Source organism: Aotus nancymaae, unplaced genomic scaffold (assembly GCF_030222135.1).
Source record: "Aotus nancymaae isolate 86718 unplaced genomic scaffold, 86718_ANA_hifiasm-v0.15.2.pri h1tg000028l, whole genome shotgun sequence".
In the NCBI taxonomy this organism is placed as follows: Eukaryota; Metazoa; Chordata; class Mammalia; order Primates; family Aotidae; genus Aotus; species Aotus nancymaae.
The window spans coordinates 6,848,685-6,861,636 of NW_026988441.1; the positions used below are offsets into that span (position 1 = coordinate 6,848,685).

Sequence of the window (12,952 nt, forward strand, 5' to 3'; positions counted from 1 at the left end):
GGCTAATTTTTGTGTTTTCTTGTAGAGACAGTGTTTCATCATGTTGACCAGGCTGCTCTTGAACTCCTGACCTCAAGTGATCCACCTGCCTCAGCCTCCCAAAGTGCTGGGATTATGAGCCACCGCACCTGGCCGTACAGCTGCTTTGGAAGATGTCTGACAGTATCTATTATAACTAAGCATACTCTTCCTATCACCAGCCAGTTCCACCCATGGGAATACAACCAAGGAAATGAATGTGTATGTCCTGCAAACCCTTGTACAAGAATGTTCATAATAGAATATTCATAATGGATGCGGTGGCTCACGCCTGTAATCCCAGCACTTTGGGACACTAAGGCAGGTGGATCACGAGGTCAGGAGTTTGAGACCAGCCTGACCAACATGGTGAAACCCTCTACTAAAAATAAAAATAAAAATAAATAGCCGGGCGTGGTGGCGGGTGCCTGTAAATCCCAGCTACTCAGGAGGCTGAGGCAGGAGACTTGCTTGAACCCAGGATGGTAAGGTTGCAGTGAGCTGAGATCGTGCCAATGCACTCCAGCCTGGGAAACACAGTGAGACTCTGTCTCAAAAGGAAAAAAAAAAAGGAATATTCTGCCAGGCATGGTGGCTCACACCTGTAATCCCAGCCCTTTGGGAGGCCAAGGTGGTTAGAGTGCCTGAGGTCAGGAGTTTTGGGCCAGCCTGGTCAACATGGTGAAACCCCATCTCTACTAAAAATACAAAAATTAGCTGGGCATGGTGGTGGGGCACCTGTAATCCCAACTACTTGGGAGCCTGAGGCAGGAGAATCGCTCCAACCTGGGAGGCGGAGGTTGCAGTAAACCGAGATTATGCCATTGCACTCCAACCTGGGTGACTGAGCAAGACTCTGTCTCAAAAAAAAAGGAATGTTCATAACGGGCAAATACTGGCAATAACCCGAATGTCCACCAGCAGAATGAAAGAATTATGGTACATTTATATAATGGTATACTCAGTGGTATTCAGCAATGAAGGAACAATCTGGTTAAGCCAGACAGAAAGGTATTACATGCACTGTTTGATTCTGTTTAGAGGATGGTCAAAATCAGGCAAAACTAATTTATGTGATATTCTATGGTGACTGGAGGGGCAGGGGAAGCTTTAGGAGAAGCTGGGACATTCACCATACCTTCATCTGGACCTGGTCACACGGATGTCTATGCGTGTATAAATAATGACTTGCATGCTTTTTCTACCTCACTGTACCTCACTGTATCTATGTATATATCTCAATAAAAAAAGATGAAAAATATCTATAAAAAGACACGGGATGAGGCCTCAGCTATTTTTACTTATTAAAGGCTGGTGATGTGGCTGACATTTGTATGGGGAAAAAAATACAGGTATCCTGCTTTCTCTGAGCTCAAAGAGGGGACAGATTTGGGTTCATTTTGAGAGATGGGGCTGGTCTTTCTTGCTAGCCACATTCTCCCCACCTGTTCTCCAAAACATGGGAACCAAGTAGATTCAGAAAGTGGGATCAGCTGGATTTGGTGTCTTACACCTTTAATCACAGCACTTTGGGAGGCCGAAGCAGGTGGATCACTTGAGGTCAGGAGTTCGAGACCAGCCTGGTTAACATGGTGAAACCCCGTCTCTACTGAAAACACAAAAATGAGCCAAGTGCGATGGTGCGTGCCTGTAATCCCAGCTACTCAGGAGGCTGAGGCAGGAGAATTGCTTGAACCCGGGAGGCGGAGGTTGCAGTGAGCCGAGATTGCATCACTGCACTGCAGCCTAGGCGACAGAGTGAGACTCCATCTTAAAAAAAAAGGGAAAGTGGGATCCCCCACCTCCCCACTGAGAGTCTGAATTCTTACTCTCTGACTGCAGGGAATGAACAGCATGGAAGTGTGAGGTAACCCTGTAGGGGTAAAAGAGGGAGGTGAGTCTGTTCACAGCCATCCCTGCCTTCTGAGGAGGGTGTAAGTAGGGATGAGAGGTGGCATCCTGCAAAGGCACCCTGCTGTGCCAGAGAGAGAGAGAGAGAGAGAGAGAGAAAGAGAATATCTGGAATTCTCAGGGTTTTTCCTGGAGGGAATGGCTACGGAGGAAAATAACGGAAGAAGGGGGAAGGGGGAGAGATGAGTCAGCAGGCTGGCTGGGGAGAATGCTCTGGGTGAGTAAAGGAAGTAAAAAAGTCCCAGGGGCCTGGGGGGCCGGTTAGGCCCTTTTCTGTTTTCTGTTCACAATGTTCACTAGGAAACTTTCTGCGTTTGGGTGATGTCGACCTGGGCTGTCCAATGCGGCAGTGACAAGCCACTAGGGCTGTGGATCACTTGAAATGTGGTCACTCTGGACAGAGATGTGCTGTGAGTGTAAAATGCACACCAATGACCGGGCGCAGTGGCTCACGCCTGTAATCCCAACACTTTAGGAGGCTGAAGTGGGCAGATCACCCGAGGTCAGGAGATGGAGACCAGTCTGGCCAACATGGCGAAATCCTGTCGCTACTAAAAATACAAAAAGTAGCTGGGCATAGTGGTGGGAGCCTGTAATCCCAGCTACTCGGGAGGCTGAGGCAGGAGAATCGCTTGAACCTGGGAGGTGGAGGTTGCAGTGAGCTGAGATTGCACCATTGCACTCCAGCTTGGGCGACAGAGTGAGACTCTGACTCAAAAAAAAAAAATTTTTTTTTAATGCACACCAATTTCAAAAACAGCACGTGGGAAAAAATTATGTAAAAGGTCTCAACCTTGTTTGTACTGATTACGTGTCAAAATAATATTTTGGACATAGTTAGGTAAAATATATTATTAAAAAGTGATTTCACCTACTTTTGTTGTTGAGACGAAGTCTCGTTTTGTTGCCCAGGCTGGAGTACAGTGGTGCGATCTCGGCTCACTACAACCTCTGCCTCCCGGGTCCAAGCAATTCTCCTGCTTCAGCCTCCCTAGTAGCTGGGTTTACAGGCACACGCTACCATGCCCAGCTAATTTTTGTATTTTTTGTAGAGATGGGGTTTTATCATATTGGTCAGGCTGGTATTGAACTCCTGACCTCAAGCAATCCACCTGCCTCTGCCTCCCGAAGTGCTGAGATTACAGGAATGAACCACCTATCTTGGCCTTGCCTGCTTCTTTTTTTTTTAGACCAAGTTTCAACTCTTATCTACCAGGCTGGAGTGCAGTGGCATGATCTAGGCTCACCGCAACCTCCGCTTCCCAGGTTCAAGCAATTCTCCTGCCTTAGCTTCCCGAGTAGCTGGGACTATGGGTGCATGCCACCACAGCCGGGCAAATTTTTGTATTTTTAGTAAAGACAGAGTTTCATCATGTTGGCCAACCTGGTCTTGAACTCCTGACCTCAGCTGATCCGCCTGCCTCGGCGGCTCCATTGTGCCCAGCCCTTGTTAGATCTTTTTATGTGGCCACTAAAACCTTAGAATTACACTGTAGCAGGTAATTACACTGCAGCAGGTGCAGGTAGAAATACACAGCTCTGCATTCATTCCCAGTCTTCAGTCCAGAGTCTCGCTTATCACCAATGCGGATAAAGATTAAGGGAGGGGTGGGTTCCAATTCTGGCAAATAGGGCCTGGAACTGAGAAGACACACTCTGGCCAGTGAGATGGTCCAGAAAGTGAATTAAATTCTGCAGAGAAGAGCTAGAAGCCAGGGTGACCCTGAGAACCCCAGGAATTTGCAGAATTCTCAGGAAGAGGGGGATGGCACCAGCATCATTTAGATCCAGGGCGGGAAGACCCTGAATGACATCAGGGCGAAGGGAAGCAAAGGAAGAGATGATGAAGGGAAGAGGTACAAGTGAGAGAAAGAAGAGAAGGAGGAAGAGGAAGGACTAAGGGACGATTTTTATGTGGCCCCTAAAAGAAGGCAAGGAGGGGAAAGAAAGTAACAGAAAAGATTTTAAAAACAGAGTTCTAGCTCTACAATCCCGTATGACAGCCACTAGCCAGACGTGGTTACGGAACTCTTGAAATACAACGAGTTTGAATTGATGTGTGCTGTGAGGGTAACTATACACTGGATCCCCTGCCAAAAAGTACTGATAAAAATACAAAACATCTTATTAATTTTTAAATTGATTGCATGTCAAAATGATAACATTTTGGAACTACTGGAGTACATAAAACATATTTTGAAGGCCAGGTGTGGTTGCTCACACCCGTCATCCCAGCACTTTGGGAGGCCAAGGTGGGCGGATCACCTGAGGTCAGGAGTTTGAGAGGAGCCTGGTCAGCATGATGAAACCCCGTCTCTACTAAAAATACACACACACACAATTAGCCCGCAATCCCAGTTACTCAGGAGGCTGAGGAAGGAGGATTGCTTGACCAGGAGGCAGAGGTTGCAGTGAGCCAAGATCTCAACATCACACCTTGGGTGAGAATGAGACTCCATACCTGCCCCCGCCAAAAAAAACATGAATTTCCACATGGCTACTACAAAGAATATTGTAAATGACACAGGCGGTTCCCCCGCTCTGCTGCAGAAAGAGAGAAGGAAACTCCTCAAACCACTGACATCAAGGAAGGGGGAGGGAGGGTTCTTCATTTTGACAATAAGAAAGCGTGGCAAACAAATCATCTAATGAAAGGGAGAAACGGGAAGTGAGGAAGGAAAAACTTCATTCCCCAGGCAGCAGAACGTGAAGGAAGACCACGGGTGCCGGGCACAGGGGTGCTCTCCAGATGGGGGAGCCCTGGGAAGACGGCTGAGGGGCTCTCAAGCTTCAGAGCTGACAAGAAGGCAGGAGGCAGGTGAAAGAAGGGTGACTGGAGACGCCCGTGAGGCTTTTCTTGCCCACAGGGTCTTCACACCTTTGAATGCGGAAGACGCAACTGGGGGGAACCACGTGACTGTGCTCTGCCCCCACCATGCTGCTGATTAGTCCTGGCATGGATACCTGAGCCCCAGCTGGACCAATCAGATCCTCACTATGAGGGGCTGTAACACAGAACCGTTTCCCAGAGCCACTTGATGGACTGGAGGGATTGTTGACCCCATAGAAGGGAGGCAGAAATTTGGGCTCACGAGCACGTAAGGGGTGTAGCTCCCATTGGAACCCAAGACTATCTGGTTCCTTTTTTTTTTTTTTTTTTTTTTTGAGACAGGGTCTTGCCCTGTCTCCCAGGCTGGAGTGCAATGGTGTGATCTCAGCTCACAGCAGCCTCCACCTCCCAGATTTAAGTGATTCTCCCGCCTTGGCTTCCGGAATAGCTGGGATTACAGGTACGAACCACCATGCCTTTCTAATTTTTGCATTTTTAGTAGAGATGGGGTTTCGCCAAGTTGTCCAAGCTAGTCTTGAACTCCTTACCTCAAGTGATCTGCCTGCCTCAGCCTCCCAAAGTGCTGGGGTTGTAGGTGTAAGCCTCCACACCCAGCCTCCATCTGGTTCTAAACTCACTGCTGTTGGGCGGGGTGGTGGTGGTGGTAAATTAAAAAAAATAATAATAAAAATAAAAATAATAAACTCACCACTGCTAAGCATCCCCAGGATGCTATTGGGAACTCCCAGGCCATGGGGCATCCTATGGGGAGATGTAGAAAACCGTCCTCCAGAGAGAAGGGAATTAGATGAGGTACAACTTGGAAGCAAATAGAACTGGACAGAAAGATGGCCAGAGATAAACTCCCTCAGTGGCAAGATCTGAGATACTTTAAGGGATATTTATAACATCTGTGTGTTTTCCACCTCCCTCCACCAGAAGGGAAGCTTCAAGTTACCAGGGACCTAGGCATCTGGCACAGAGCCGAACACATCAAAGGAACTCGGTAAGTACTTGTTGAAGTAATGAATGGATGGATGAAAGCGTAATGTAAAAAATAAAATTATTTTTCCCATTCTGTGCTGTGTCTCAACATCTCCGTCTATAAATCTACAAATTCAGTACCTACCTTAGACCTCAGGCTAGGGGGTGTTGTTCTGGGACCCATTTTTTGGGGGGCGGGGATGGAGGCTCACTGTCACCCAGACTGGAGTGCAATGGCACGATCTTGGCTCACTGCAACCTCGGTCTCCTGGGTTCAAGTGATTCTCCTGCCTCAGGCTCCCGAGTAGCTAGGATTACAGGCGCTTGCCACCACTCCTGGCTAATTTTTTGTATTTTTAGTAGAGATGGGGTTTCACCATGTTGGCCAGGCTGATCTCAGATCCCTGACCTCAAGCGATCTGCCCGATGGGTCCCATTTGTTGAGATTCCGTCTGCCCCATCAAGGAGCGGAGTATCTGGGGCCAAGGGCCAAGGGGTTGTCCCCACCCCGAATCCACACCTGCCTTAGAGATTATGTTCTGGGGCTCTGTGGTGGACAGAATAATGTCTCTCCCCACCAAAGATGTCCATACCCGAAAACCTGCAACTTGTGAATATGTTACCTTACATCACAAAAGCGATTTTGTGGGTGTGATTAAGTTGAGGACCATGACATGGGGGATGACTCTGGATTATCTGGGTGAGCCGAGTATAATCACAAGTGTCCCTATGTGTTGTTTTGCTGGAATTGATGGTGTGACAAGTGGAAAATTTTAAAAAGTCTGTGACAAAACCCACCTCATGTTAATGATGCTTTAAAGAGGAGGGTAAAGGAGGAAGAGGCAATTGTTCCAAGGGACTCAAGTGGGGCAGAGAGACCAGCAGTTACTGGAGGGGAGATAAAGAAGAGGTGACTGGGCAGGGCGCGGTGGCTCACGCCTGGAGTCCCAGCACTTTGGGAGGCTGAGGCAGGCGGATCACTTGAGGTCAGGAGTTCGAGACCAGCCTGGTCAACATGGTGAAACCCCATCTCTACTAAAAATACGAAACTAGCTGGGAGCAGTCCTGTAATCCCAACTACTCAGAAGGCTGAGGCAGGAATATCACTTGTACCCAGGAGATGGAGGTTGCAGTGAGCCGAGATCACACCACTGCACTCCAGCCTGGGCAAAAATTGCAAAACTTCATCTCAAAAAAAAAAAAAAAAAAAAGATGTGACTGATAAGAAAGTGCTGAAGTCCTGAGTATCAGAAATGAGAGGATTGCAAGGAAAGCACAAATAGGACACACAGATCGGAGACAAGAGACCACGTGTCCCCAGAAATTGAGAGAGAGAGAGAGAGATTGAGGATAGAACACTAGAGAAGAAAAATGTGCTAGAGAGAAAAGGCTAGGTGGCAAAATACAGACTCCACGAGGTCAGGACTCATAGACAGCTTGGCTACCATATGTCCATTTACAGCCTCTTCCTTGGCTTTTTTCTAAACAGAGGCTGGAAGGCTGACACTCAATTTCCCAGCTTCCCTTGCAGCTAATAGTGGCCATCTGAAACAGCCAGAAGTCTCTGTGAAAGGTGTACTTTCCCCAGTAAAAAGGCAAACACTTGCCAGGAGAAAATCCTCCACTCTTTTTTTTTTTTTGAGACGGAGTCTCACTCTGTTGCCAAGGCTGGAGTGAAGTGGCACAATCTCGGCTCACTGCAACCTCTGCCACCCTGGTTCAAGCGATTCTCCTGCCTCAGCCTCCTGAGTAGCTGAGGTTACAGGCACCTGCCACCGTATCTGGCTAATTTTTGTAGTTTTAGTAGAGATGGGGTTTCACCATCTTGGCCAGGCTGGTGTTGAACTTGACCTCATGATCCACCCGCCTTGGCCTCCCAAAGTGCTGCGATTACAGACACGAGCCGCTGCAGCAGGCAGTATCCTCCACTCTTGCTTCCACTGCTTCCCTGCAACTACTGTGCTCCACGGAGGGCAGCCCCCTTTTCATGACCATGAGGAAACCAAAATGAGCAAGAAGGTCTATGCTGCAAGCTCAGTGGAAGAAAAATGTGGAAAGAGTTCATTCAGATTTTTAAATTTTTGAGACAGAGTCTCACTCTGTTGCCCAGGCTGGAGTACAGTGGTGTGATCTCGGCTCACTGCAACCTCCACCTCCTGGGTTCAAGCAATTCTCCTGCCTCAGTCTCCTGAGTAGCTGGGATTACAGGCGCCCGCCACCACGCCCCGCTAATTTTTTATATTTAGGAGAAACGGAGTTTCACCATGTTGGCCAGGCCACCCACCTCGGTCTACCAAAGTGCTGGGATTACAAGCAGATTTCAGATTGCTAATGGCATTTTTTTTGAGACAGAGTCTCATTTTGTTGCCCAAGCTGGAGTGCAATGGTGCAATCTTGGCTCACTGCCACCTCCGCCTCCTGGGTTCAAACGATTCTCCTGCCTCAGCTCTCTGAGTATCTGGGATTACAGGTACCCGCCACCACGCCCAGCTAATTTTTGTATTTTTTAGTAGAGACAGGCTTTCACCTTGTTCACCAGGCTGGTCTCAAACTCCTGACCTCATGATCCACCCACCTTGGCCTCCCAAAGTGCTGAGAGTTCAGGCATGAGCCACCGAGCCTGGCCTGTTAATGGTATTTTTAAGCTATCATGCCAGCCCTGGACTTCTTATTGTGAGAGATAAAGAACCCTCTGTTAAAGCATTCCTAGCTGATGTGGGGAACTGACCTATTTTGTTAACTATTGTTATCCAGTGTAGGAACTACGCCTGGCATAAAGCTGGTGCTCTTAAATATTTTCTTCTTTCTTTCTTTCTTTTTTTTTTTTTTTTTGGAGACAGGGTCTAAGGCTCTATTACCAGGGCTAGAGTGTAGTGGTGTGACCATAGCTTACTGCAGCCTCCATCTCCTGGGCTCAAGTGATCCTCCCACTTTAGCCTCCCAAGGAGATGGGACTACTGGTGCACACCATGATGCCTGGCTAATTTAAATTTTATTTTGTTCGCCGGGCGTGGTGGCTCATGCCTGTAATCCCAGCACTTTGGGAGGCTGAGGTGGGTGGATCACCTGAGGTCAGGAGTTCCAGACCACCCTGACCAACATGGCAAAATCTCATCTCTACTAAAAATACAAAAATTAGCCAAGTGTGGTGGTAGGCACCTGTAGTCCCAGCTACTTGGGATGCTGAGGCAGGAGAATCACTTAAACCTGGAGGCAGCAGTTGCAGTGAGCCGAGATCAAGCCACTGCACTCCAGCCTGGACGACAGAGTGAGACTCTGTCTCAAAAAAAATTTTTTTTTTTTTTTTTGTTGAGTCAAGGGGTCTCACTACATTTCACAGGCTGGTCTCGAACTCCTGGCCGTAAGTGATCCTCTCATCTTGGCCTCATGAAGCTTTAGGATTACAGGTATGAGCCACTGCATCTGGCATGAGAAATTTTTTTAGGCTGGGCATGGTGGTTCACACCTCTAATCCCAGTACTTTGGGAGGCTGAGGCAGACAGATCATCTGATGTCAGGAGATCAAGACCAGCCTGACCAAAATGTGAAACCCCATCTCTACCAAAAATACAAAAAGTAGCTGGGCATAGTGGTGCATGCCTGTAATCCCAGCTACTCAGGAGACTGTGGTGGGAGAATTGCTTAAACCCCAGGAAGGCAGAGGTTGCAGTAAGATGAGATCAAACCACTGCACTCCAGCTTGGGCGACAGAGCAAGACTCTGTCTCAAAACAAACAAAAACAACAACAAAAAACACAAAAACAGAAATCAGATCATACCCTTCCTTCCTTAAAGTCTCCACTCCCCATGGCTTCTCACTGCCCTTAGTATAAAGTCCAGCCCTGACCTTGGCCTCATGCCTGGAATCCTCCCCTCGTCTAGCCTCTCATCTCAGCTCCTAGCCCTTCAGCCACACAGGCCTTCTTGCTGTTCCTCCATTAAACCAACACCACACCCACCTCAGGCCCTTTGCACACCCTGTTCCTTCTACCTGCAAGGCTCTGCTTCCATAAGTCCGCCTGGCTAGCTCTTGCACCTCCGACAGGGTTCTGCACAAATGTCACCTCCTGAGAAACCTGCCCCAAACACCCAGGTGAAAATATCCCAGCCTAGCCGCCCTCTAGCTCACCATCACTTTCTGAAAAGATCTTGATTTTTCTGTCTGCATGTTTATTGTTCATTTCCCACCATTCAACCTACGAATCAGGTCTATTTGTTCACTGCCTGGCGTAGAGTAGAGAAGAAAAATACACACAGAAGGACTGAGTAAATGCGGGACAGGGAGAGAGTTACTGTCCTCATTCTTGTTGGAATCATGGGCTGCACTTTGGGGCCTGAACTGAACATTTTTTGTTTCATTTTGTTTTTGAGATGGAGTCTTTCTCTGTTGCCCAGGCTGGAGTGCAATGGCACGATGTTGGCTCACTGCAACCTCCACCTCCCAGGTTCCAGCAATTCTCCTGCCTCAGCCTCCCAAGCAGCTGGGATTATAGGCGCGCACTATCATGCCTGGCTAATTTTTATATTTTAAGTACAGACAAGGTTTTACCATGTTGATCAGGCTGTACTCGAACTCCTGACCTCAAATGATCTGCCCGTCTCGGCTTCCCAAAGTGCTGGGATTATAGACGCCCACCACCACACGCAACCTAATTTTTGTATTTTAAATAGAGACAAGGTTTCACCATGTTGGCCAGGCTGGTCTCGAACTCTTGACCTGAGGTGGTCTGCCAGCCTCCGTCTCCCAAAGTGCTGGGATTACAGGCATGAGCCACTGTGCCTAGTCTCTGAATTTAACTTCACCCCTATGATTTGGCAAAGGGATGTAAAAAGATAAAAAATGCAATCCAAGGATTGATTCCAGTGAGTTCAGTCTAATGATAATGATAATATCAGCAAGCACCTACAGTGTGCCGGGCACTGTTGTAAATGTTCTGAGTGGATTAACTAGTTTAATTTTTTTTCTTTTCTTTCTTATTTATTTATTTCTTTGAGACGCAGTTTTGCTCTTGTTGCCTAGATTGGAGTGCAATGGCACAATCTCAGATCACCGCAATCTCTGCCTCCCGGGTTCGAGCGATTCTTCTGCCTCAGTCTCCCGGGTAGCTGGGATTACAGGAGCCGGCCACCATGCCTGGCTAAACTAGTTTAATTCTTTTTTTTTTAAACTAGTTTAATTCTTATAACGACCTTATGATCACTACAACGGAGATACTCTTGTTATCCTCATTTTACAGAGGAGGAAGCAGAGGTTCAGAGAGGCTTAGTAACTTGCTGAAGGTCACAAAGCCAAGAAGGGGAAGAGCAAAGACTGGAGCCCTGGCAGTCTCACCCCGGAATCCAGAACTACTGCATCCCTGAAAATATCCCAGGGACCCTGCTCCTGGGAGGAGGAGTCCACTTCCACCCTCAATGACCTCCACCCTCCAAGCTGACCCACCCAGGGCTGACCTCTGGGGCTGAATGAATGAACCTTGACCCCTTGCCATCTTTGAGCATCCTCAGGTCCCCAGTGGCCCCACCTCCATCCCCGGCCCCCGAGTCTGCGCTGACCCTGCCTTGAGCTGAGTGAGTGCTTCCTCTACGCGGGGCTGGTTGTAGCGCACCATGTAGCTGTGCATATCGGGGTAGTTGCTGCGGATGTTCTTCTCCGTGGACCCGTTGGGCACGGTCCCGAACTTCAGGGGCGGGTACTGCTCCTGGGGCCTCTGGAACTGGGGCAGAATGCGGAGTGATTAGGGCACCCTCCACAGGGATGTGCCTAACATGAATCCCCCATTCTGAGAGACATCCGCTATCTGGAAGACACCCCAGTCCCAGAAGTATTCAGTATTTCTCAAGACTTGCTCACTACATTAGGAAATGTGCTTTCACTGGCACTCAGCACACACAGTTGCAGACACATAATCCAAAAGGTCACGAGAAGCCTCCCTGAGGCCCCTGATGTGCCAGGAGTTAAGCCTTCACTTAGTGAATCACAGGAGGTCCTGGGGGGAGAGGCTGGCATGGCAGGGGCTGTTGCTATTTACCAATCTGTTCAGAAATAGTTCGCTGTTTTAACAACAGATGTAGCCAGATGGGTGTGTGCTGGCTCAATGTCAGGTGTGTATATGACTAAAACAAGTTTTATAAAACCGAACGCACTACATAAGATGCAATCAACTATTATTTTCTATTCTTCTCCATTCCATTAAAAAATGCTTATTGTTGGCCGGGTGCGGTGGCTCACACCTGTAATCCCAGCACTTTGGGAGGCCGAGCAGGTGGATCACTTGAGGTCAGGAGTTCAGAGACCATCCTGGCCAACATGGTGAAACTCCATCTCTACTAAAAATACAAAAATTAGCTGGATGTGGTGGCACATGCCTGTACTCCCAGCTACTCGGGAGGCTGAAGCAGGAGAATCACTTGAACCCGAGAAGCAGGGGTTGCAGTGAGCTGAGATCTCACCACTGTGCTCCAGTCTGGCAACAAAGTGAGACTGTCTCAAAAAAAAAAAAAACTTATTGCAACCCATCAAACTGATTTCTTGAGTCTCTAATAGGCCATGACACCTGGCTGGAGAATCACTTTAGTCTCAAAGTGTGCTCTACAAACCGCCAGTCCCTCAGCAAACCGTGATTGCAGTGAGGTGCATACAGGAATGGAGGGAGTGGGCATTTAGAGAGCGATTTGACAGGATCGTTTTTCTTTTCTTTTTTTTTTTTTGAGACGGAGTTTCGCTCTTGTTGCCCAGGCTGGAGTGCAATGGCCAATCTCAGCTCACCACAACCTCCACCACCTGGGTTCAAACAATTCTCCTGCCTCAGCCTCCCGAGTAGCTGGGATTACAGGCATGAGCCATCACACTCGGCTAATTTTGTATTTTTAGTAGAAACAGGGTTTCTTCATGTTGGTCAGGCTGGTCTCCAACTCCCGACCTCAGGTGATCCACCCTCCTCAGCCTCCCAAAGTGCTGGGATTATAGGTGTGAGCTACTGTGCCTGGCCGACAGGATTGTTTTTCGTCTGTTGAATCTAATAATAAAACTGTGGGTTTGACTTTTTGTTTGTTTGTTTGTTTGTTTGTTTGAGACAGAGTTTCACTCTTGTTGCCCAGGCTGGAGTGCAATGGCCAGTCTTGCCTCACTGCAACCTCTGCCTCCCAGGTTCAAGCGATTCTCCTGCCTCAGACTCCCAAGTAGCTGGGATTACAGGCACCCGCCACCAC

At 48.3% G+C, this 12,952-nt stretch overlaps 1 protein-coding gene across 1 annotated transcript in view; it reads right to left on the reverse strand.

The window, feature by feature from the left end:
• The window catches only part of GRIN2D (glutamate ionotropic receptor NMDA type subunit 2D), a 52,523-nt gene that overhangs the window by 17,439 nt on the left and 22,132 nt on the right, over nt 1-12,952 (reverse strand). Inside the window, exon 9 of the mRNA XM_064381082.1 lies at nt 11,297-11,457. Within this exon, the coding sequence (XP_064237152.1) occupies nt 11,297-11,457 (161 nt within the window). The remainder of the gene's footprint in view (nt 1-11,296; nt 11,458-12,952) is intronic.